The sequence below is a fragment of the Odocoileus virginianus genome, chromosome 6 (assembly GCF_023699985.2).
Source record: "Odocoileus virginianus isolate 20LAN1187 ecotype Illinois chromosome 6, Ovbor_1.2, whole genome shotgun sequence".
NCBI classification, from domain to species: domain Eukaryota; kingdom Metazoa; phylum Chordata; class Mammalia; order Artiodactyla; family Cervidae; genus Odocoileus; species Odocoileus virginianus.
The window spans coordinates 6,085,473-6,112,110 of record NC_069679.1 but is presented as its reverse complement, the minus strand read 5'-3'; the positions used below and the strand labels follow the sequence as shown (position 1 = coordinate 6,112,110).

The 26,638-nt window shown below is 35.2% G+C and overlaps 1 protein-coding gene across 7 annotated transcripts in view; it reads left to right on the top strand.

Moving 5' to 3' along the window:
* The window catches only part of DENND4A (DENN domain containing 4A), a 112,995-nt gene that overhangs the window by 26,073 nt on the left and 60,284 nt on the right, over positions 1 to 26,638 (top strand). For all 7 annotated transcript variants that reach the window (XM_020876843.2, XM_020876846.2, XM_020876842.2 and 4 more), the window contains 3 exons: positions 8,416 to 8,747; positions 12,521 to 12,770; positions 24,720 to 24,789. In XM_020876843.2, the coding sequence (XP_020732502.2) occupies positions 8,437 to 8,747; positions 12,521 to 12,770; positions 24,720 to 24,789 (631 nt within the window). In that variant the 5' untranslated portion in view covers positions 8,416 to 8,436. The remainder of the gene's footprint in view (positions 1 to 8,415; positions 8,748 to 12,520; positions 12,771 to 24,719; positions 24,790 to 26,638) is intronic.

Sequence of the window (26,638 nt, the reverse complement as noted above, 5' to 3'; positions counted from 1 at the left end):
TCCTACATTCGATAGCTATAGTATTTAAGGTAATTGAGGTTCAGAAAATTGATTCTGAATTATAGAAAAAAGACAGTACATTTAGGAAGCTTATATACTTGAGGAAGTTTGTAAAGTGAATTATTTATTCACTTAAATTTTTTAAGCACCTACCTACCGTACTTTGTGGAGAAGGAAATGGCAACCCACTCAAGTACTCTTGCCTGGAAAATTCCATGGATGGGGGAACCTGGTAGGCTACAGTCCATGGGGTCGCTAAGAGTCGGACACGACTGAGCGACTTCACTTCACTTCACTGTACTTTGGGCACTAGCAGGGAGAGGAATCCTGTTTTGGGTACTGATTATAGTGTCTATTTCTATTTAATGGAATATTATGTGGTCATTTAATATAATTGTGAAGATTATAGCCAACTAATACTTATTAAATAAATAAAATAAAAATACTTCTGTATTATAATTGTGCATGAGGGCTTCCGGATGGCTCAGTAGGTAAAGAATCCACCTGCAATGTAGGAGACACAGGTTCAGTCTCTGGTTGGGGAAGATCCCATGAAGGAGGAAATGGCAACCCACTCCAGTATTCTTGCCAGGAAATCCCATGGACAGAGAAGCCTGCTGGGCTATAGTCCATAGGGTTGCAGAGTCGAATATGACTTAGTGACTGAGAAGGAGATGAAGATTAGAAACATGTTTTCTATGCTTAAAGAAAACTAGAAAGCTTAGTTAAATATAAACCAGATTTATTATTGTGAATTGAATTATTGAATTTCTTTTTCTTCTGTTTTGTACAATTCATAAAGCTTAAATGAAAATCCACATGCATTTAAATTGTTTTGAAAAATAAGGTGAACATACATTAACTAGAAAAAGGTAATAGTGTATCATCAAAGGAAAAGAGCAAAGGTGTACTTGCAGGACAGTAGATAGATTACCTTGGCTGGAAGAACACTGAGAGATGAAGTTTAGAAAAAGATGGGAATGAGAGTCTCCAGTTTTGATAATGTGAGAAAAGATGAGTTTGGTTAGGCTTTTAACTGTGAAATTACAGTGGGTTTTTTTTTTAATAAAAAAAATTTTTTTTTTGAAATTTTTTTTAATTTTTAAAAAAATTTTATTTTATTTTTTAATAAAATTTCTTCCAGCTTGTTTAAGTGAACTGGAGTGAGGGGCCGTTGACCTGGTCCATTGTGTTATCAGCCATTTTCATGTATAATCTTGAGTTTATGTCTATGTTAGGCCCTATCTGAAAGACTTTGCTCCTTTTACTAATTCAGTAAGTCTGTAATTTTGCAAAATTTATGTTCTGATATTTTTGTTTTTCATATATCTTTAAAATGTTGCCTCTGATTTCCACTCTTGCCTTCTCTTGTCCTTAGAGTTAGCCTAGATAGCAAATGCTTTACTTCTTGACATAACGGGGTGATAGAAGAAATAAAAAAGAATCTGATTTGATTGGGCAGAGATTGAAAGGGAGAAAAGCAAGTCAGTCTCCATTAGTTGCTGAATGGGTGAGAGCATTAGAAGAGCTTTCTTGTAATGATTTCTCAATTTCATTTTCATGAACCTTTTAGGAATAGAGAGCACATCCTTCTTGTTTTTTAATCTCAAAGAAAATAGATGTAATTTGAAATTAAATACACCAAGTAGGGATGTGAAATTTAAAAAAGATGTCTGTAAACATATTATGAACTAATTCTTTAAGTTATCTGTATCATGTTGAACAAAGAAGAATTAAAAAAACAATAACTGTTTAATGATGTGGTATTGTTACTTGAGCTTTAGTAAAGTTGTTTCATGGGTTTACATTACTATGATTAGTTAGAGAATTATTGGATCAAATACTTATTTTGTGTGGCTCCCAGTTTCCAAAATGAATTTTAAAAAGTTTACCTCCCCCCAAAATAGAAAAATTTACCTCCTAATTGTTTAGAGGTTTTGCTCTGATGTTCTACACTGAAAGTCCAAGTTTTGTGCATGACTACAAATGCTTTCCTTAAATGTTCTTTCCAAGTGACTTTTGTTTGCTCTTACCAATAAAAGGCATTTTGTCTTAATATATGTTTATTATTTTCTATGAGGATTGTAACTTTCACACTCCAGTGGAAGTCTCATGATTTATTGAAACTGTTAGGAAATAACTACCCTGTGTTAAATATTTTCATTATTTTCTTTGCCTTGTAATTTGTAACAGTATCTAACTCCTAGTTTCTAAACCTCAAACTTACTTTATAAACAGCTGATTTAAAATAAAAAGTAGAGGTGCATTTTCAGTATTATAAACTCTTCCTGAGTGAATTAAAGAACATTGAGATTTAGAAGTCATATAAGATGTTGCCAGCGATGCTCTTGACTTTATATACTTTGTCATGAGAGAATGCCTTCAAATATTTTGCCACTTTCCTTACCACTTTCCACACCTAAATGAATAAATGGAATAAAAAGCAAGATAACTGAAGTGATATATAATTTACTTTTCTGTTCATAAAAGAGGATTTTATCACCTCTTTAAAATTGATTGCTCTATTTTTTAAAAAAAATTATTTAGCTGCACCAGGTCCTAGTTGTGGCATGCTAGATCTTTTTGATCTTCATTGTGGCATGCAAACCCTTTAGCTGCAGCATGTGGGATTCCGTTCCCCAACCAGGGACCAAACCGAGGCCCTCTGCATTGGGAGCTCCAAGTCTTAGCCTCTGGACCACCAAGGAACTTCCTGATTACTCTTATATGTATTGATGAAGAACTTTGGACTTGTTCCCTTTTAGTAGTTATTTACCATATTCAATTATGAATCAAATCAAATTATTAAAATTTGTGAACCAGGAAGATGTAACAAAAACAAGATTTTCCTACAGTTTTTCCCAAATATCTGCTTAATAGTATAATAGCTGTTTATTTCCAATGCCTAAGGTAGTAGCTTGCAGAAGAACCTATTAAATATATATATGTTTTCATCATAGTACTATTTCCATTCTCTTTCCCTTCTTTCTGCATAGCAAGACATAAAACTTTATTGTATGTAATAGTAACTATATAGTTTAAATAATGTGAAGGTAGAGTTTAGGAAAAAGAATATTTAATCTCTTCATTATGATGAAAGGAAAGTGCTCTACTAAGGTACTCTTTTAAGACTCATGCCTATCAAGAGCTTTTAATTTAAAATTCATGCCCACGTAAAAGCAAATGAACACTTATAGAAGCTGAAAGTATATATGTCTATTTGATCCAAAAATTTTACTAATACATTTATCCTGAAGAAATGATAAGAGTTGTAGCCAGAGGCTTATGTTCAAAGTTATTTATCTTAGCATTTTAAAATATTAGCAAAATAAGTAGATACTGTAAATAATCAACAGTAAGGAAAGAGGTCAATAATGTTTTGCTCATTAAAATATAGCCATTAAAGAATTATTTTCAAATACTAATGAAAAAAGTTAAATACAAAAGTGCTTTAAAAAACTGTTTTTGTTTTCCTACCTTAAAAAAAATGGAGAGATAGGTGTGTGTGTTGTTGGCTTTTTTTTTTTTTTTTTTTTTTGTAGAACACCTGTAATAGGCAGGTAAACACCTGTAATAGTGTTTAACAGAGTTTTGTCAGGAGAACAGGTTATTACTTTCTCTTTACTGTCAGTCTGGGAGAGATTTCTGAAAGTTTAAGCTCTTTCTTTTGTGCAGAAATCTAATATGTTAGGAAATTGCTACACAGGAGCCATATATACCTAAATAAAACAAGTAGGGACATTTGATCCTTTTTTAGGCATGTTTTCTAAGCAAATAGAATATTTAAGAGAACATTTAAGCAATGGATATAAATTCCAAAATATATGACATGAGTTCTGAAAACCATGACATTAACCATATAAAAATTTAAATGAGTTTTGGGATTATGATGAAAATGATGATAACTTATACACAAATATATGAGAATTTATTGCCCTTAGTTATAGTATACAAAAAAGGTTATTTACTTTAAATAGCATTTTCTAAAGCATGTTCTGAGGGTTTCTCCTAGTTTTTTAAGTTGGAAAATAGGGTTCATTGTTCAAATAGACTTGGGAGATCATGGATAAAAGCAAAATCAATCAGGTATGTTTATCAGAGAATTTGTGAGGATTTAATATTTTTCAGTTCAGTTCAGTCACTCAGTCGTGTCTGACTCTTTGCAACCCCATGGACTGCAGCATGCCAAGCCTCCCTGTCTATTACCAGTTCCTGGTGCGTGCTCAAACTCAAGTCCATTGTGTCGATGATGCCATCCAACCATCTCATCCTTGTTTGTCCCCTTCTCCTGCCTTCAATCTTTCCCAGCATCAGGGTCTTTTCAGATGAGTCAGTTCTTTGCAGCAGGTGCCCAAAGTACTGGAGTTTCAGCTTCAGCATCAGTCCTTCCAGTGAATATTCAGAACTGATCTCCTTTAGGATGGACTGGTTAGGTCTCCTAGGAAGTCCAAGGGACTCTCAAGAGTCTCTCCAGCACCACAGTTTAAAAGCATCAATTCTTTGGTGCTCAGCATTCTTTATAGTCCAGCTCTCACATCCATACATGACTACTGGAAAAACTATAGCTTTGACTAGATGGACCTTTGGCAGCAAAGTAATGTCTGCTTTTTAATATGCTGTCTAGGTTGGTCATAGCTTTTCTTTGAAGGAGCAAGTGTCTTTAAATTTCATGGCTGCAGTCACCATCTGCAGTGATAATGGAGTCCCCAAAATTAAAGTCTGTCACTGTTTCCATTGTTTCCCCATTTATTTGTCATGAAGTGATGGGACCAGATGCCATGATCTTCATTTTCTGAATGTTTAGCTTTAAGCCAACCTTTTCACTCTCCACTTTCACTTTCATCAAGAGGCTCTTTAGTTTTTCACTTTCTGCCATAAGAGTGGTGTCATCTGCATATCTGAGGTTATTGATAATTCTCCCGGCAATCTTGATTCCAGGTTGTGCTTCATCCAGCCCAGCATTTCGCATGATGTACTCTGCATATAAGTTAAATAAACATGGTGACAAAGCAGCCTTGATGTACTCCTGCCCTGATTTGGAACCAGTGTGTTGTTCCATGTCCATTTCTAACTGTTGCTTCTTGACCCGCATACAGATTTCTTAGGACGCAGGTCAGGTGGTCTGGTACTCCCATCTATTTAAGAATTTTCCATAGTCTGTTGTGATAAAGTCTTTGGCATAGTCAGTAAAGCAGAAGTAGATGTTTTTCTGGAACTCTCTTGCTTTTTCCATGATCCAGTGGATGTTGGCAATTTGATCTCTGGTTCCTCTGCCTTTTCTAAATCCAACTTGAACATCTGGATGTTCACGGTTCATGTACTGTTGAAGACTTGGAGAATTTTGAGCATTATTTTGCTAGTGTGTGAGACGAGTGCAATTGTGTGGTAGTTTGAACATACTTTGGCATTGCCTTTCTTTGGGATTGGAATGAAAACTCACCTTTTCCAGTCCCATGGCCACTGCTGAGTTTTCCACATTTGCTGGCATATTGAGTGCAACACTTTAACAGCATCATCTTTTAGGATTTGAAATAGCTCAACTGGAATGTGAGCAGCTCCACTAACTTTGTTCATAGTGATGCTTCCTAAGGCCCACTTGACTTCGCATTCCAGGATGTCTGGCTCTAGTTGAGTAATCACACCATCATGGTTATCTGGGTCATTAACATCTTTTTTGTACAGTTCTTCTGTGTATTCTTGCCACCTTTTCTTAATATCTTCTGCTTCTGTTAGGTCCATACCATTTCTGTCCTTTATTGTGTCCATCTTTGCATGAAATGTTCCCTTGGTATCTCTAATTTTCTTGAAGAGATCTCTAGTCTTTCCCATTCTGTTGTTTTCCTCTATTTCTTTGCACTGATCACTGAGGAAGGCTTTCTTATCTCTCCTTGCTGTTCTTTGGAACTCTGCATTCAGATGGGTGTATCTTTCCTTTTCTCCTTTGCCTTTAGCTTCTCTTCTTTTCTCAGCTATTTGTAAGGCCTCCTCAGACAACCATTTTGCCTTTTTGCATTTGTTTTTCTTGGGGATGGTCTTGATCACTGACTCCTGTAGAGTGTTACGAACCTCCTTCCATAGTTCTTCAGGCACTCTGTCTATCAGATCTAATCCCTTGAATCTCTTTGTTCTTTCCACTGTATAATTGTAAGGGATTTGATTTAGGTCATACCTGAATGGTCTAGTGGTTTTCCCTACTTTGTTCAATTTAAGTCTGAATTTTGCAATAAGCAGTTCATGATCTGAGCCATAGTCAGCTCCCAGTCTTGTTTTTGCTGACTGTATAGAGCTTCTCCATCTTTGGCTGCAAAGAATATAATCAACCTGATTTTGGTATTGACATCTTTAATATTTTTACATATATATTATAAATATACAAAAGAAGCATATAGTATATATATCTAATTTATTTGCCCATAAGATCCTTTCTTTGCATTTATTGAAACTAAGTCTAACATGAGACACATGTTGGGAAATTTCTGTTTTAGGTTAAACTGTTTTCCTATAATTGTTATATTAGTAATGACAATATTGATGGAGGGGGTGTCTTCATTCAAGAAACAAGATTTAAGGGATACTAGACAACTGAAGGAGATTTTGCTGTTAAATGTTTGTGAATATTGATACATGATGAATTTCACTTTGTGTAATTTTTTCTTTGAATTTGTTATAAGCATGTCTTAGTGTTATAATCACTGCCCTACTTTTATTATTTGAAGTTCTTTTATTTATTGTACCTGCTAAAACTCATTTAGGGTGGATTTTTCTTTTTGTTTTGTAATTTTATACTAGGAGGTCATCTTCAGTGGGGCTTTCTCTGTGGAAAGCCTGTGTTGAGGGTACCCTCTAGAAGTTTTTTACTTTTGTTCCCCCAGGATTATCACTAGCCTGGGAACACAGTTATTATTAATAACTTAGTTTGGACCTTCCTAGGGCCATGCAGATGGCTTAAGGTCAAACCTCACATCAAGTGTGAGTAGGCCTTTTGTTACACATTCTCAGAAGAGATTTTTTACTCTCCTCAAAGTAGGGCCCAGATTGAAGTAAACTTTATTATCTCCCTGTAGCAGTGAATGGATTTTTAAAATCTACTCTTTAACAGAGGATATAGTCCTTTGAGGCTCTTGGCTTTATACAAATGTCTCAGTTCCAATTCTCTATTTTATGTGGTCCCAATGTATTGTTTCCTGTCCCTGCAATACCTTTTAAAAACACAGGCCCCTTGATTACTGAGGAGATCAGCAGAATTCTCCCACTCAATATCAGCTTATACATTGCATTCTGGCCTTCAGTTTCCTTACTGTTTGGGGACACTGGGAATTGCCCTGACATTTTTTTCCCTTCCTTTGTTCTGTTTTTTGTTTGTTTGTTTTTCCCTTACATTTAAAAAAAATATTTTATTTTTAATTATTTATTTTTGGTCGCACTGAGTCTTCATTGCTGCTCACAGACTTTCTCTAGTTGCAGTGAACGGGGGCTACTCTTCGTTGAGGGGCACCAGCTTCTCACTGGTGGCTTCTCTTGTTGGAGAGCACAGGCTCTCGGGTACGTGGGCTTCAGTAGTTGTGGCACATGAGCTCAGTATTGTGGTACACAGGCTTAGTTGTTGCGTGACGCATGGAATCTTCCCAGACCAGGATTGAGCCCATGCCTCCTGCATCGGCAGGCAGATTCTTATCCACTGCGTCACCAGGGAAGTCCTTCCTTACATTTTTACACGCTACGCTATGCATTTAGGGTTTCCCTGGTGGCTCAGATGGTAAAGAATCTGCCTACAATGCAGGAGACCTGGTGTGATCCCTGGGTTGGGAAGATCCCCTGGAGAAGGGAATGACAACCCAGTCCAGTAGTATTGCCTGAAGAATTCCATGGACAGAGGAGCCTGGCAGGCTACAGTTCATGGGGTTGCAGAGTCGGACACAACTGAGTGACTAGCACTATGCATTTAGAAGGTTGTATGTTCTTTTGTTGTTGTCTACTTAGGTAATCTAAGCTTTCATATTGCCAAAAATGGAAATTCATGCATTCCTTTTATAATAAGACTGTTGTTGTTGTTCATTTGCTAAGTCGTGCCCAATCCTTTGTGACTCCATGGACTGCAGCATGCCAGGCTCCTCCACTGTCTCCAAGTGTGCTCAGATTCATGTCCGTTGAGTCAGTGATGCTGTCTAACCGTCTCATCCTCTGTCGCCCTCTTCTTTGCCTTCAGTTGTTTCCAGCATCAGGGTCTTTTCCAAATGCTATACATAGTCCCGTTTCTTTAAAAACACTTTTAACATATGACAGTGAAAAGTATACTACTAGTGTGTTTTATCAGAGGTGTGGTACACTTTTTTTTATTTTTATTCTTATTTGTACACAAACCACTTATATTTATTTGACTTATAGGAGAATACTGGTTTTTTACTTTCCTTTTAGATGTACCTTCTGTAATGGAAGATGATTGAAGATAAGGGGCCTCGTGTTGCTGACTACTTTGTTGTAGCAGGATTAACTGATGTTTCAAAGCCTCTTGAAGAAGAAATTCATTTCAATGATGCCTGTCATAAAGTAGCCAGACCAAAAGAGCCTATCACAGATGTTTCAGTTATTATTAAATCTCTTGGGGAGGAAGTGCCACGGGATTACACATGTATTGATATTACCCCAACGGGACTGTCAGCTGATCTCAATAATGGAAGTCTTGTGGGGCCACAGATTTTCCTTTGCTATAGAAGAGGAAGAGATAAGCCTCCACTTACGGATCTGGGGTAAGTATTTTTTTTAAAGAATTATTGTTATTGACTCAAATAATATGCCTTGTAGATTTTTTTTTTTTTTTTGCCTTGTAGATTTTGAAGTTAACCGTTCAACTCGTTTGTTTGTAAATACTTTAAAAAAATAGACACATTTATATCCAGAATCATGTTTTCTTTTCCTGTGCTCCTTTAATCTTTTTAGTGTCTCTTTTTTTTTGTCATTGTTGTCTTAAAATATTGGCTTTGTGTTTACACAAAGCAGTACAACATGAGACAGTTCCTCAAAGGGTGACTTGGAGCTAGAAAATCCATCCTGGGCATTAAAGTGTTAATGTTACTTGGTAAGTCGTGTCTGACTTTTTGTGACCCCATGTACTGCGGCCTGCCAGGCTCCTCTATCCATGGGATTTCCCAGGCAAGAACACTGGAGCGGTATGCCATTTCCTTCTCATTGTTCAGTGTCTCTTTGTTCTAGCACTTTTGTCTGAGTTCTTTCTATTAAAAATAGGGGAGATAATTTGAAAAACATTTACAGAAAAATATCAGAAATCCATGTATTATTCTGATCATATACTTTGTTATTTTTAAAATATGAGAAAAAGATGGCTTTTAAGGATCAGTTATAATGATCCTTATAGTTGGGAGTTTAAGTCAGTGTGCATGAAACAAGGGTCTTGGATAAATTAGTGTTTTATTTAGGCTGTTGTATTGAAATTGTAGTTTTCTTTTTAGATAATAGCTTTACTGATTTACATTTACACCATCCAATTCACTCCTTTAAATGGTACAATTCAGTAAATTTTAGTCTATTTATATAGCTGAATCACCACAATAAATTTTAGAACATTTTTATCATGTCCGCACAAATAAACAACACCTATATTCATTATAGTTTGTCTAATTTTCCCTATAGACAATCCACTAGTCAATTTTCTGTGTCTGTGGATTTGCCTGTTGTGGACATTTTATGTCAATAGAATCATACTGTATATGATTATCTTTTGTGGCTGATTCTTTCTCTTAGCATAAAGTTTTCAAGGTTTATCCATGTTGTAATATGTGTCTGTGCTTTATTCTTTTATATGGCTGAATAATATTCCATCTTATGGGTCTACCACAATTTATTTATACATTCATCAGACAATGGATATGTGAGTGGTTTCCACTTCTTGGCTGTTATGAATGATGCTTTTGGGAGTATTAATGTACAAGTTTCTGTATGGATGTATGTTTTCATATCTCTTGCATGTATACTTAGAAGTGGAATTGCTGGGTCATACAATAATTCTATGTTTAACCTTTTGAGTAACTGACAGTTTTAAGCCTTCTTGTTTCCATGACTCTGTTGTCAAAGAGGATGGGCTTAACTTACAATATTTTGGTTAAAAATAAAGAAGATAGCAGTATCCCTACTAATATCAGCAAAGGGCTATAAAAGTTCCATCTCCTAATATATTAAGACTGAAAGTGAATAGTCAAGTTTACTCATGCCTGAGTGGAGATTGGATGAACTGGAAGAGCTCCTGACACTTTCTTCTCCTTTTAAAATTCTATTATCTAATGTTTGATATCAACAAGCTATATTAAACTCAGTCTTTATTGTGCTAATTCATGAATCAATTGCTGTAATTTTAAGTAGGTTTCAGAACAGCTACCATATTGCTTCATATGAAGCTTACATAATTAGTAAGCTTGGGAAAATAAGCCAATTGTACTTTCAAAAGATAGGTTAAGTAGCTCCTATGCTCACTAATCACTGTCTGAATTCTGACTTGCAGATAAAATGAAGGGAATGTTGTAGATTCTTATTTGGGTGTTAGAGTTGCCTTAAATTAAAGATGAGAAATTTTTCAGGCATAGGAAGGATTTTCCAACAGGGAAGGACATGAACTGGAATGAATAAATTAACCACTATTATGGCTATCCTCATATGTTTGTCATTGTGGAGGATGTGACATCATTGTTGCCTTTAAAAAGCTTGCAGTTTAAATAAATAGGAAAAGTTACCCAACAATATAAAACAGCAAAATAAGCAATATATACAACAGCACAGTACCTGATTAAAGAAAATAGGTAGCTTATATTCCAAATTGTACTTATATTCCTGTATCTTTTAAGAGTTTGAGGTGATAAATGGTGTTTTTTTTAAAATTGCTCTGTGTGTTGTATTTTTTCCTCTTGATTTCAGTTGAGCATTTGTGTGCCAGGCATTATTTTGGAGACCCTACTTGTACTCTCATCTAATTCTGCCAAGATCCTATGAGTTAAATTTTTAAATTTTATAGCTGAGTATTATAAAGCTCAGAGAAGTTAAGTAACAACCTGAGACATACAGCTGGTACCAGGATGTAGGAATTCAAATCCAGATATGTCTAACTTCTCTATTACGAATACCTTTAAGATTTTTTATTTATTTTTTTAAATTGTGAGTATAGTTGATTTATAATGTTAATTTCTGCTATACAACAAAGTGATTAGGTTTTCATGTATATACGCATTTGTATTCTTTTCCATTATGGTCTCAGAATATTCTATAGAGTTCCTTGTATTAGAATATCAGAATATTGTATATAGAACTATACAGTAGTTCTTTGTTTTGTATCCATTCCATATGTAATAGGTTGACAATGCCATTTTTTAGGATTAAGAAAAAAAAAAGAAAAGCACAGTATTGTAAAGCAATTATCCTCCAATAAAGCTTACTTTTAAAAAAAGAAAAAGCAAGATCAAATCGAGGAGTTAGCAGTTAGGCTAACATTGAGATATACATAGCTGCTATAATTAAGCATCAAATTTTGTTCTAAATTTTCGAAATAGAATGTCAAAAGAAAGAAAAATACTAAGTTTGCTGACAGCTGAGACAAAAGGGAAATTAAAAATTGTATTAGAAAAAATTTGACCAATTTTGGCACTACATTTCAAAAATTGGTCAAATTTTTTTTCCCCTCGTAGCTCAGTTGGTAAAGAATCTACCTGCAATGCAGTAGACCCCGGTTTGGTTCCTGGGTCAGGAAGATCCCCTGGAGAAGGGAAAGGCTACCCACTCCAGTATCCTGGCCTGGAGAATTCCATGGACTGTATAGTTCATGCAGTCACAAAGAGTTGGACACAACTGAGGGACTTTCACTTCACTTTACATTTAATTTAATTTTTTGTATTGTTTTGGCTAAGGTCAAAGATAGTGTTAAAGTCCAAATCAGTGCATTCTGTGCGGAAGTAAACTAGTATACTCACACGCGATGTTTTCTTTGTGGTCCCAGGCACTTCAGGTAACAGCAGTTAGAGAATTTAGGGGATTGGGTGCCTGGCCGGTCTGTTACTAAAAACTTACGACTTTACCGTAAAGGAGAATGGGGAAACTTTCACTTACACTTTGATGAGAGATAGATTTGAGGTCATTTTCTGTTTTGAAAGCCTTAAAAAACTTTTTTAACTTTGGTCAAAATACAAGGTTGCTTTTTCTAAAGATGCTTGGTTTTAGAAACATACATACATATACCTATCTGTGTTATCTGTCCATCTATCTATTAAAATACCTTGGCACATTCTGCAAAATGCCATTCTGTGGTTTATGTCAATAAACACAGAAGTTAATCTGTGTTTTCCTTACATTATTAATTTTTAGTAGGGAGAACAGTTGTTCTTTAACTTTATATGGGGCTGTACAATTCAAACTTGCAGTACAGTTCGAGTATTTGCTACATTTAAGGATGAGTTTGATTCCTGACAATATTGCCTTTCATATTTGAGGGTGTTTTGTAATTGTGTACTAATTTATTTTTTAGGGTTTTATATGACTGGAAAGAAAGATTGAAACAAGGGTGTGAAATTATCCAGAGTACTCCCTATGGACGCCCTGCAAATATTAGCGGCAGTACCTCATCACAGAGAATTTATATCACTTACCGAAGAGCCTCTGAAAACATGACTCAGAATACGTTGGCTGTTACAGACATATGTATTATTATACCCAGTAAAGGAGAAAGTCCACCACACACATTCTGCAAAGTTGACAAGAATCTCAATAACAGTATGGTAAGTGACTCTTCTGCATGGATAAAATTAGCCATCCATGAAAAGAGCATAATTTAAAATAAATCTTTGGAAAACTGCATAGCACAATTACTGAATTAAAAAAAATAGATTTCTTAAAGATTTCATATATTTTTTTTTTTTTTAAGATTTCATATATTTTATTTTTAGGAAAGTGGTTTAGCTGAACTTTCAAAAAGAACTGTGCAAAAAGCTTTCTTTCTTTTTTTTTTAATTAAAAAAAAATTTTTCCCCCTTACTGCAAAAGTAACGCACTAGCTGAGGGTAACCCCTCCACTTGTGCACTAGAACTCACCTATTTGAAATGAGGACATGGCTTCAACAATCCTCCCTACTTTTTTGTGACTCATCAGTTTTTCACTCTAATGGATTATTTCCTTCAGCCTGCGAAGCATGTTACAATACCTCCCATCTTTACAAAGCTTCTTGATCTTTATATCCCACTCCATGTATTCCCCCCATTTGATTGTCTTTATAATAAAAGGCCTTAGAAGAGTTGACTATATTCCATCTCCTTCCTTACTCTGACTCTTTCCAGTAAGGCTTTTGTCTTCATCATTCCACCAAGATTTCTCTTGTTGAATCCAGTGATTCAGTGCTTCATTACTTTTTCAGTACATTTAGGCATAGATGATCACTTCTTCCTTCTTGAAACAGTGGCAAGAAGAGAAAATGCAATCCTGTCCAACTCTTTGTGACCCTGTGAACTGTAGCCCACCAGGCTCCTCTGTCCATGGAATTCTCCAGGCAAGAATACTGAAGTAGGTTGCCATTCCTTTCTCCAGGGGATCTTCCCGACCAAGGGATCTAACTTGGGTCTTGCACATTGCAGGTGGATTCTTTACTGTCTGAGCCACCAGGAAAGCCTTTGCTGATTCCTTCCCAATTCCCTAATTTCTATGCAACAGTGTCCCCGGGTTCAGTCCTCAGACCATTTATGTTTATAATCTAAACTCACTTCTTTGATGATCTAATCATTTAATTCTAAATTTCTGTGTCCCTGCTGTATTTTTCTAATTCATTGTCTTTTCTTGGATATCTTATCAAATAGGTCATCTCAAATATAATATGTCCAAACCTGAACTCCTAGTGTCCCTCTCCAAATCGACTTATCCCCATAGTCTTATTCCTCTAGTAAAAGGAAATTCCACTCTTCTAGTTACGCAGACTAAAAATCCTCTGACCTCTATCTTCTACCTCTCGTTCAATTCTACTGTAAATTCTGTTGACTTTAATTTCAAAACATATTTTAAATTTGAGTACTTATCAACTTCTCCATTGCTACAACCCTGATCCAAGCCATGATCATCTCTTAATAGGATTATTGCAATTCAGGAGTTAGACAAACTTTTGCAGAAAGGGCTAAATAATAAGTTAACTTTTGCAGGTCATATACAGTCTTTGTTGCAGATTCACCTTTTGTTTTAAAAACAATCTTTTAAAAACGTAAAAATCAGTCTTAGCTCAGTTGTACAGAAACAGGCTTTGGGTGGAATGCAGCCCATAGTTTGCCAGACCCCTGGTTTAACTGATCACTGCTTTCTCAGCTTCCTACAGCCTGTTCTTCACATCACAGCAAGAGGGATCCTTTTAAAACATAGTCTAGATCATATCTCTCATGGGCTTACAACCCTTGTGGTTTCCCACCTCACTCAAAGCCAAAGTTCTTCCAGTAGTCTAAGGCCATTATGTATGATCTCTAATATCTCAGTTGTTTCCTAAGAGTTATTTGCAGCTATGTGATCCCTACTTAGATGGCCATTTCTTGTCAACAGCCATTCATATACAAAGTGCCCTATTCTTTCATGCCATCCTTGCATTTTTTTCTCTTTTTTATTTCTTAAAAAATAATCAGCCATATGTATACATATATTCCCTCCCAGCTCCCTCCCCATCCCCTTCTCTAGGTTGATACAGAGCCCCTGTTTGAGTTTCCTGAGCCATACAGCAAATTCCTGTTGGCTATCTGTTTTACATATGGTTATGTAAGTTTCCAAGTTACTTTTTCCATACATCTCACCCTCTCCTCCCCTCTCCCCATGTCCATAAGTCTATTCTCTATGTCTGTTTCTCCACTGCTGCGCAGTAAATAAATTCTTCAGAACCATTTCTCTATGTTCCATATATGTGTGTTAGAATATGATATTTATCTTCTTCTTTCTGACTCACTTCACTCTGTATAATAGGTTCTGGGTTCATCCACCTCATCAGAACTGACTCAAATGCATTCCTTTTATGGCTGAGTAATATTCCATTGTGTATATATGTACCACAAATTCTTTATCCATTCACCTGTTGATGCTCATCTAGGTTGCTTCCATGTTCTAGCTATTGTAAATAGTGCTGCAATGAACAGTGGGATACATGTGTCTTTTTCAACCCTGGTTTCCTCAGAGTATATGCCTAGGAGTGGGATTGTTGGGTCACATGGTGGTTTTATTCCTAGTTTTTTAAGGAATCTCCATACCATCTTCCATAGTGGCTGTATCAATTTACACTCTCACCAACAGTGCAAGAGTGTTCCCTTTTCTGCACACCCTCTCCAGTATTTATTGTTTGTAGACTTTTTGATGGTCAGACCATTCTGACTGTATGAGGTGATATCTCATTGTGGTTTTGATTTGCATTTCTCTAATAATAAGTGATGTTGAGCATCTTTTCACGTGTTTGTTAGTCATCTGTATGTCTTCTTTGGAGACATACAGATTTAGGTCTTTTTCCCACTTTTTGATTGGGGTGTTTGTTTTCCTGGTATTGAGTTGTATGAGCTGCTTGTATATTTTGGAAATTAATCCTTTGTCAGTTGTTTCATTTCCTATTATTTTCTCCCATTCCGAGGGTTGTCTTTTCACCTTGCTTATAGTTTCCTCTGCTGTACCAAAGCTTTCAGGTCCCACTTGTTTGCTGCTGCTAAGTCGCTTCAGTTGTGTCTGACTCTGTGCGACGCTATGGACAGTAACCCACCAGGCTCCTCTGCCCACAGGATTCTCTAGGCATGAATACTGGAGTGGGTTGCCATTTCCTTCTCCGCCCACTTGTTTACTTTTGTTTTCATTTCCATTACTCTAGGAGGTGGGTCATAGAGGATCTTGCTTTGATTTATGTCATCAAGTGTTCTGCCTGTTTTCCTCTAAGAGTTTTATAGTTTCTGGTCTTACATTTAGGTCTTTAATCCATTTTGAATTTATCTTTGTGTGCGGTGTTAGGAAGCGTTCTAATTTCATTATTTTACATGTTTAGCTGTCCAGTTTTCCCATCACCATTTATTGAAGAGGCTGTCTTTGCCCCATTGTATATTCTTGCCTCCTTTGTAAAAAATATGGTACACATAGGTGCATGAGTTTTTCTGGGGTTTCTATCTTGTTCCATTGGTCTATATTTCTGTTTCTGTGCCAGTACCATACTGTCTTGATGACTGTAGCTTTGTAGTATAACCTGAAGTCAGGAAGGCTGATTCCTCCAGCTCCAGTCTTCTTTCTCAAGACTGCTTTGGCTATTCAGGGTCTTTTGTGTTTCCGTATGAATTGTGAAATTTTTTCTTCGGTTCTGTGAAAAATGCCATTGGTAATTTGATAGGGATCACATTGAATCTGTAGATTGCGTTTGGTAGTGTAGTCATTTTCACAACATTGATTCTTCCTACTCAGGAACATAGAATATCTCTCTATCTGTTTATGTTGTCTTTGATTTCTTTCATCAGTGTCTTATAGTTTTCTGTGTACAGTTCTTTTGTCTCCTTAAGTAAGTTTATTCCTAGATATTTAATTCTTTTTGCAATTGTGAATGGGATTGATTCCTTACTTTCTGATTTTTCATTGTTAGTATATAGAAATGCAAGTGATTTCTGTGTATTGATTTTGTATCCTGCAACTTTGCTAAATTCACTGATTAGCTCTAGTAATTTTCTGATACTGTCTTTAGGGTTTTCTATGTACATGTCATCTGCAAACAGTGAGAGCTTTACTACTTCTTTTCTGATCTGGATTCCTTTTATTTCTTTTTCTTCTCTGATTGCTGTAGCTAGGACTTCCAGAACTATGTTGAATAATAGTGGTGAAAGTGGACACCCTTGTCTTGTTTCTGATCTTAGGGGGAATGCTTTGAGTTTCTCACCATTGAGAATAATGTTTGCTGTAGGCTTATCATATATGGCCTTTACTATGTTGAGGTAGGTTCCTTCTATACCCATTTTTTTAACAGTTTTAATCATAAATGGGTGCTGAATTTTGTCAAAGGCTTTTTGTGCATCTATTGAGGCTATCATATGGTTTTTATCTTTCAGTTTGTTAATATGGTATATCACATTGATTCATTTACAAATATTGAAGAATCCTGCATTCCTGGAATAAACCCAACTAAATCATGGTATATGAACTTTTTGATGTGTTGCTGAATTCTGTTTGCTAAAATTTTGTTGAGGATTTTTGCATCTATGTTCATCAGTGATATTGGCCTGTAGTTTTCTTTTTTTGTGTTGTCTTTGTCTGATTTTGGTATCAGGGTGATAGTGGCCACGTAGAATGAGTTTGGAAGTGCTCCTTCCTCTGCAATTTTTGAAAGAGTTTTAGAAGGATAATCATTAGCTTTTCTCTAAATGTTTGATAGTATTCTCCTGTGAAGCCATCTGGTCCTGGGCTTTTGTTTTTTGGGAGATTTTTGTTCACAGCTTCCATTTCAGTGCTTGTAATTGGGTTGTTCATAATTTTGATTTCTTCCTGGTTCAGTCTTGGAAGATTGAACTTTTCTAAAAATCTGTCCATTTCTTCCAGGTTATCCCTTTTATTGCCATATAATTGTTCATAATAGTCTCTTATAGTCCTTTGTATTTCTGCATTGTCTGTTGTAACCTCTCCTTTTTCATTTCTGATTTTGTTGATTTGATTCTTCTCTTTTTTTTCTTGAGTCTGGCTAAAGGTTTGTCAATTTTGTTTATCTTCTCAAAGAACCAGCTTTTAGTTTTATTAAGCTTTACTATTATTTATTTCATTTCTTTTTCATTTATTTTCTGCTTAGATCTTTATGATTTCTTTCCTTCTAATTTTGGGAATTTTTTTGGTTCTTCTTTTTCCAGTTGTTTTAGGTATAAGGTTAGGCTGTCTATTCAATGTTTTTCTTGTTTCTTGAGGTAGGATTGTATTGCTATAAATTTCCCTCTTAGGACTGCTTTTTCTGCATCCCATAGGTTTTGAGTTGTCATGTTTTCATTGTTATTTGTTTCTAGAAATTTTTTTTATTTCCCTTTTGATTTCTTCAGTAACCTCTTGGTTATTTAGAAACGTGTTGTTTAATCTCCATGTGTTTGTGTTTCTTACAGTTTTTTTTTTTGTAATTGATATATAGTCTCATAGCAGCGTGGTCAGAGAAGTTGCTTGATATGATTTCAATTTTCTTAAATTTACTGAGGTTTAATTTGTGACCCAAGATGTGATCTATCCTGAAGAATGTTCCATGTGCACTTGAGAAGAAGGTGTATTCAATGTCCTGAAGATATCAATGAGATACATCTCATCTAATGTATCACTTAAGACTTGTGTTTCCTTATTAATTTTCTGTTTTGATGATCTGTCCCTTGGTGTGAGTGGGGTGTTAAAGTCTCCTGCTATTATTGTGTTACTGTCAACTTCTCCTTTTGTGTTTGTTAGTGTTTGTCTTATGTATTGAGGTGCTCCTGTGTTGAGTGCATAGATATTTACAATTGTTTTGTCTTCCTCTTGGATTGATCTCTTGATCGTTATGTAGTGTCCTTCCTTATCTCTTGTAATCTTCTTTATTTTAAGGTCTATTTTGTCTGATACAGGGACTGCTACTCCAGCTTTCTTTTGCTTCCCATTTGCATGGAATATATTTTTCCATCCTCTCACTTTCAGTCTATATGTGTCTTTAGGTCTGAAGTGGGTTTCTTGTAGACAGCATATATATGGGTCTTGTTTTTGTATCCATTCAGCCAGTCTGTGTCTTTTGGTTGGAGCATTTAATCCATTTACATTTAAAGTAATTATCCATATATATGTTCCTATTGCCATTTTCTTAATTATTTGGGGTTGATTTTGTAGATCTTTTTTCTTCTCTTGTATTTCTTGACTATATAAGTCCCTTTAACATTTGTTGTAAAGCTGGTTTGGTGGTACTGAATTTTCTTAACTTTTGCTTCTCTGAAAAGCTTTTGATTTCTCCATCAATTTTGAATGAGATCCTTGCTGGGTATAGTAATCTTGATTGTAGATTTTTCCCTTTCAGAACTTTAAATATATCCTGCCATTCCCTTCTGGCCTGCAGTCTGCTGAAAGTCCAGCTGTTAAGTGTATGAGGTTTCCCTTGTTTGTTACTTGTTTCTTCTCCCTTGCTGCTTTTAATAGTCTTTCTTTGTGTTTAGTCTTTGTTAGTTTGATTAGTTTGTGTCTTAGGGTGTTTCTCCTTGGGTTTATCCTGTGTGAGATTCTTTGTGCCTCTTGGACTTGATTGACTATTTCCTTTTCCATGTTGGGGAAATTTTCAACTATAATCTCCTCAAAAATTTTCTCATACCCTTTCTTTTTCTCTTCTTCTGGGATTCCTATTATTTGAATGTTGGTGCGTTTGATATTGTCCCAGAGTCTCTGAGACTATTCTCAGTCTTTTCATTCTTTTTACTTTATTCTGCTCTTCAGAAGTTATTTCTACCATTTTATCTTCTAGCTCACTGATTCATTCTTCTGCTTCAGATACTCTGCTATTAATTCCTTCTAGATTATTTTTAATCTCAGTAATTATGTTGTTTGTCTCAGTATGTTTATTGTTTAATTCTTCTAGTTCTTTGTTAATTGATTCTTGCATTTTCTCCATTTTGCTTTCAAGGTTTTTGATCATCTTTACTATCATTATTCTGAATTCTATTTCAGGTAGTTTGCCTATTTCCTCTTCATTTATTTGGACTTCTGTGTTTCTAGTTTGTTCCTTTATTTGTGTAGTATTTCTCTGCCTTTTCACTATTATTTTTTTAAACTTATTGTATTTGAGGTCTCCTTTTCCCAGGCTTCAAGGTTGAATTCTTTCTTCCTTTTGGTTTCTGCCCTCTAGGGTTGGTCCAGTGGTTTGTGTAAGCTTCTTATAGGTTAAGATTTGTGTTGAGTTTTTGTTTCTTTGTTTTTCTTTCCTCTGATGGGCAAGGCTGAGTGAGGTGGTAATCCTATTTGCGGATGACTGGGTTTGTATTTTTGTGTAATTTGTTGTTTAGATAAGGGGTCCTTCACAGGGTGCTATTGGTGGTTGGGTAATGCCAGGTCTTATGTTATAGTGGCTTCCTTTTTGTGAGTTCTCACTATTTGATACCCCCTGGGTTAGTTTCTGATAGTCTAGGGTCTTAGAGTCAGTGCTGCCACTCCAAAGGCTCAGGGCTTGATCTTGGAGCTCATGTAACTGAAGGAATACTTGAACAGGAAGCACACGTGATCTCCAGTGATGCTGGTGTCGCCACACAACTCCACCTGGGGAGTTTGCAAATTCCAAGCCGTTTTTTGCTTCTGGTCTTTGCCTGAGATGTTACTTTTGAAACCTCCTCCTCTATCCACTTTCTGTCCCATCCTTGCATGTTGATTTGTTGATGATGTGTGACAATGGAGAGATTATGGTGGAGGAAGAAGATCATGGTAGCAAATGAGTTTTAAAAGCTTTATATGGTACTGATAGTGATGGCAAAAAGGGTTTTTGAACTTTTTTGTAATATAATGTCCAGCTTAACCTCATTTCAAATTTGGTTTAGTATTTTAGCAAGGTTGTTCAGGCACAAAGATACTTGCCATTTACCCATTGGTGATTTTTCCCTTTATTTTATAGATTTGCTCATTTTAGATTGAAAGTAAATTTTTTGGAACCATTACTAGGTCTTATTAATCAAAGTGTTCAAGGTAGAATCGTTACATTGAAACCAAAACCAGAGACGTAAGTTTCTGTTTTTCCTTACCCTGATGTATTGGTCCCAGTGTTGTCAGAGTATTAATTCTCTGCTGGAAGAGTAAAGAGGCAGCATAAAAGAAAAGAGAGAGTGCGTATAACCTAATGTGAACAGAATGGACTCGGGCTAACCTGCTGTATTTGCATTCCAGATACATGTCTTGGACAGGTTCTTTGACTCTTTGTGCTTCAGTTTCCTCATTCATGAAACAAAGATAAAGTAGTATTTTATCACAGGTTTTTTGTGAAGATTAAATGTTTGCTATTTGTAAAGAACTTTAGGATAGTGCCTGGCACATAGTAAGTGCTATACAAAAGTTAGCTATTATTAATTACTCCTTAGTTAACTCTGCTTATCCAGTCCCTTCTATGTGTATTTAATAACTGAGAAAGAGCTTTTCTTTTTGTTCATTTTTATTGAGATGTAATTAACATACAGTAAGGAAGAACTTTTATTTTTGCCCAATGTTTAAGCTCCTCTTAGTTCCCTTAAGAAACATTATAGGAATAAAAACCTCTTAAATGTTTATTTCCTTTCTCTTAACTCTGGTTATCAGTCCTGAATGTAGAGAAACTGTCCTGATCTTAGTGGTCGATGTCTTTTTTAAGCAATGGGTTGTGGTTTGTATCTATTAACAATCTCTGTTTCTATTGTCTATAAGGTAGTAAAAGTAAATTTAGATCTTCAGAGTAGACACACAATGACTTCTATCTCTTTCAGAAATGCTAAAATAGACATGCAATGCAGGAAACTTCTTTTCATATCTGTTGAATGTGTGTATAATCAGGAAATGGTTAGGAATAAATTATTGATGTGCTGATAATGCTCAGGAGTATAGTTATATTATAGATTATTCTTGATTTGGGCAGATTAGGTAGCTTGAATGACAACATCTTCTAGTTTTTGAAACCAGGAGAAAATAAACCTAAAAAACAAAAAGCTAAAAAAAAAAAAAAAAGAATGAAACCATTCTAATGGACATGAGGAAATGCGTATTGAGTCTTTCTTCAAATTCCTACATGATTTTTCTACCAGGATTACAACTTTGGTCTCAAAATATATTTCCCCTACTTCTCTACCTCCCATTAAAAATTTATGGGAAAAGTTTTCAAGAATGACTAGTTTTTAAGCTTTGGACCATAAGCCCTAAGTGATTTGGACTTAGATTGTTTAGAATAGAATAATAATATTTTAGAGCTGGAAGAGAACTTAAGAATGTCATGTGATCCAAAACTGCGAAAATGTGTAGTTAAGGATATTTAGACCAGGTGCTTTGATGCACACAGCAAATGTTTGGACTAATTTTGGACTTTTTCCTCAGTTTTTGGTTCAATGAGAGTATTTTTTTTTTTAATACTCTGTACAAATGGTTCTTGTTTTACAGCCTTTCAAGAATGTCAGTACTTGATTTAGCAAGTTTACTTAGAAAAGCAGAGTTATTAACCAAGCAAATAGTTAAATCATGTACGTAATTCCAGAAGAAATGTTTTTGCCATGGCAAACCACAGTATGGATATTTTATGGGTTAAACATTTAAAGTATTTTAAGAACAACAGCCCTTCCTACTTTCTTTTTTGCTGAACCTTTTTGTAAGAAAAAATTTAGAAAACCTTCTCGTATTTAGTTTTGATATCTGTGGCTCTTTTCTTCCAGGGCCTTATAACTTTTACTTTATCTCTAAGTCCTTGTCTTTTATTTTAGGATATTCCTTTTGGTTTCCACCACATCCACATGGTCATATATAGTTCCCTTTTTATCATCACAAAGGTTACTGAAGGCTTTTTGTTATCTTTACAAAATTGGCTGATTGGGAACTAGAGTTGGGACTTTGCTATGCAGGACCTTTTATAAAATTTTTACCACCAAATAAACTAAAGGCCCAATCTGCTGACACTATAATATCCACTTGAATTTATATATCCATTCTTTTGATGTGAAAATATTAAACTGTCTATTAGAAACAAAATCTAACGGAGTAACAAGCATAACTTAATGTCCAAATAAGTATGATTTAACATACTAATCTGTTTGGGGACATATTAAAAAAGTTTAAAAAATGGGAAATTTCTGGATGAGGAGCTAACTTACTGCAACATTGTTCATAACAGCACCCTGGAGAGGAAGCAACCTAAATGTCCCTCAGTAAGGGAATGGATAAATAAAGTGTTTCATTAATGGAATACTATCTACCAGTTGAGATGAAGAAAGTACATCTGTATCAATTTTACTAATTCTCAAAAACATTTTGATGAGTGAGAAAGCAAGCCATAAAGGCATGTATTCAGCACTTCACCACTTATGTAAAGTTACAAAGCATACAAAATAATGATATATACTTAAAGATGTATATATTTACATAGTAGAAATTTTAAAAATACAAGTGAATGAAATGCACTAGCTTCAGGCCAATAGTTAACTCAGAGGGCAGAAAGGAATGGAAGATGAGGCTTTAGTTAAATTGTAATTTTTTTGTTTATATATTAAGATATTGGAAGCAAATATGGTTATTGTTAACATTTGTTAAAGCTGGGTGGTTAGTAAATGGGTGTTTTTATGGTAGTCTCTTAATATTTTTAAAATGTATTTCTTAAAGTAAGTGTATTTTCTTTATATATATTTGTTCTCAGTGCTAAGTATCTGTCCTCATGTACTGGTCCATGCAAGCGCTCTCCATCATGTATGCACAAACACATTACCTCACATTCATTCCTTTAACAAGTATTTATTAAGTATTTTTATATAATAGGCACTGTTGTGGGTGCTCCAGATACAGCAGTGAGCAAAACAAAGCTTCTACCGTCATGGAGCTTATTATGTTCTAGTGGTGGGAGGCAGATAATAACAAAATATACTATAAGCCAAATGGTGGTAAGTGCTATGCATGGAGGAAAACAACAACAGCAACAAGAAGACAGGGGCAGTAAGGAGGACCAAGGAAGGTAGAAGCAGACTTGGTGTTGCATATAAAGTGGTGAAAGGAGGGCTGTCTAAACCTAAAGGAAGTATGCTTTGTGAATGCATGTTATCACCTCTTGTCAAGTGGTGGCATCTTCTAAGTTACACATCCATTTCAGACTTCTCACCTTACCTCCATTTGACTCTGCACTTGGATGTCTAATAGATGTTTCAAAACTGACTGTGTCTAAAACTCCTTTACTCTCAGATTGGCTTTACCCACAGTCTTCTCCATCTCCTTTGGGGACTAGGAATTTGAGACTCTTTTGGAAGTAGCTGTTATTTAAAAGCGTGGTACCAAATAAATGAGATCCTTTAGAGAAAGTAGAGAAGAGACCACATTTAATGATCAGGAAAAGAGAGGCTTCTACAAGGGAGATTGAGGACTGGCCAGAGATATGGTGGCGAGGGACCAGGAGAGTGTGATGCTTCAAAAGCCAAGAAAGAAAAATGTTTCAGGAAGGGGGTCATTAATGATATCAAAATCTGCTAAGAGGCTGAAAAAGATGAAGACTAAGAATTGACTATTAGAATTAGTATTATTAAAGTTTTTACAGTGTTCTTTTAAAAAATGGTAGGATTAAAACCTGGTTTGGAATAGATTCATGACAGAATAGGAAATAGGGAAATGGATATGGCAAAGTACAACTCTTGAGTTTGGTATAAAGAACTGTGAAAAGTCTGGCAATATCTGAAAGGTGTTGTGGAATCAAAAGGAACATCTACATCCACATGAGTGGATATTACTTGTTTGTCATTTCTGTCCAAAGTTTGAACTTAGAATAAAATCTAAATTGTTGTGGCTTGGTTTTGTTTTAAATAGTTGTATTCCTCATGTTATTTCTGTTGCAAGGAAAAAATACATTAACTTTTATTTCTGAAAGAAAATTGGGCAGTAACTCCAATGAAATGCCAGCAAAATAACCAACTGAAAATAAAAAGAAATCTGTCATTACATACTGCAGAAATCAAAGAGATTCTGTTTTATTAAGTTACTGCCTTTTAAAGTTTAATGATATTTCTTTTTTTTTTTTTTTCAAATTCAGTGGGGATCAGCAGTGTACTTATGTTATAAAAAATCAGTGGCAAAGACTAACACTATATCTTACAAAGCTGGTAAGTATAATTTTTCATGGGATACTTAATATATAATGTATTATGGGACCAATAAGATTAAAGAAAAAAAAAACTCTGCCTTAAAATGTGTTAATGTCAGGACTGAGACTATAACACGTCTTTTGATTGTTTTGTCTTTATCCATACTTTATTGGATGCTTAGAGGAATATTAATTTTAAAAGAAGGCAAGGTTTTTTAAAAATAATAGGTTTAAGTAAATAATAAGTAGATATCATTCTCTTAAAGTCTTAAATCAGAGAATATGAGGACAATATTTACATTCCTTTTGAATTAGTTTCCTTAATATTTATATTGCTACTGTACTGTGTGCACGTTCAGTCATGTCTTGACTCTTTTGCGACTCCATGGACTATAGCCTGTTAGGCTTCTCTGTTCATGGGATTTTTCAGGAGAGAACACTGGAGTGGGTTGCCATTTCTCTCTCTAGGAGATCTTCCTGACCCAGGGATCTAACCTGAAGCTCTTGTGTTTCCTACATTGCTGGGCAGATCCTTTACCCCTGGTGCCACCTGGGAAGCCTAATATTTATATTAAATTTAGTCAAGTCTGTAGTTTATATGTAATTATATTTCAAAATAATCAGAAATATAAATAATTTATAATTTTATAATGCATAGTTGAAATTTTCAGTTACCAGAAGCCTCAAAATATCAAGTTATTTATAAGAAAGCAGATTCAACTTTTCAAAAAATAAAATTTTAAAGTTAGTATCCTAGACTCCTACCTTCTTCTGCCTGTGATTTTCTAGGATCCACAGTTCATTGCTGTTTCTGTAGTTTCTTAAAGGCTATACCATTATTTCATGACTTGAGAAAGTAATGGACAGTTTAGTGTAAATCCTCATGAGATCAACTGGTTGGCTAGCATATAATTTGGAGAAGGCCATGGCAACCTATTCCAGTTTTCTTGCTTGGAGAATCACATGGACCGAGGAGCCTGGCAGACTAAGGTCCATGGGGTTGCAAAGAGTCAGACATGTTTGAGTGATTTAACAGCAGCCAGCAGCATATAATTAGAGAATTTTAGAATTGCCTTGGACCTCAGTATATTTAGTTCATCTCACTTTATAGATGAGAAAACTGGAGACCTATAGGTACATGACTTGTCTGAAGTCAAACAGCTATTAGTGACAGACCAACCACTCATATTCCCAGTTTGTCATTTTATTTTTAACATTGTGTCATGATGGTTTCCACTGGACTTTAGGGATTCAAGCTTAGGAAACCTGTTACTGTTTCTAGTCCCACAAAATCCAGTAAAAGAGTCTGCTCTTGAGGGTTTGTTAAGTAGAAGATACCTGGACTGCTTTGTCAACTAGTCTATTTAACATGAAATCATATACCACTTGAAACTCTATTTTCATATAATCTTCATATAATTTCATATAGTTCAGAAGCTTGGCTTAAGTTGATACTATTTTAAAGACATTGGAAGTATGTGATTTCTATTTTTATGTATAATTTTTCTCATATTTGTGCTAGAAGTTATATATATAGTCCTATAGAATATCTGTATTAATGTGTCAAAAAAAAAAACCCTGAGGTAAAGCTATCAAAAACTAGTAAAGTGAATATAGGCATATTGAAAATTCCCTCCCCAAATAGTATGTTTATATGCTGTAAGGTAGTATGAACACAAAATGAATTTTTAGGAAAGTGAAATAAAGTGAAGTCGCTCAGTTGTGTCTGACTCTTTGTGACCCCATGGACTGTAGCCTACCATACTCCTCCGTCCATGGGATTTTCCAGGCAAGAGTACTGGAGTGGGTTGTCATTTCCTTCTCCAGAGGATCTTCCCAACCCAGGGATCCAGGGTCTCCTGCACTGT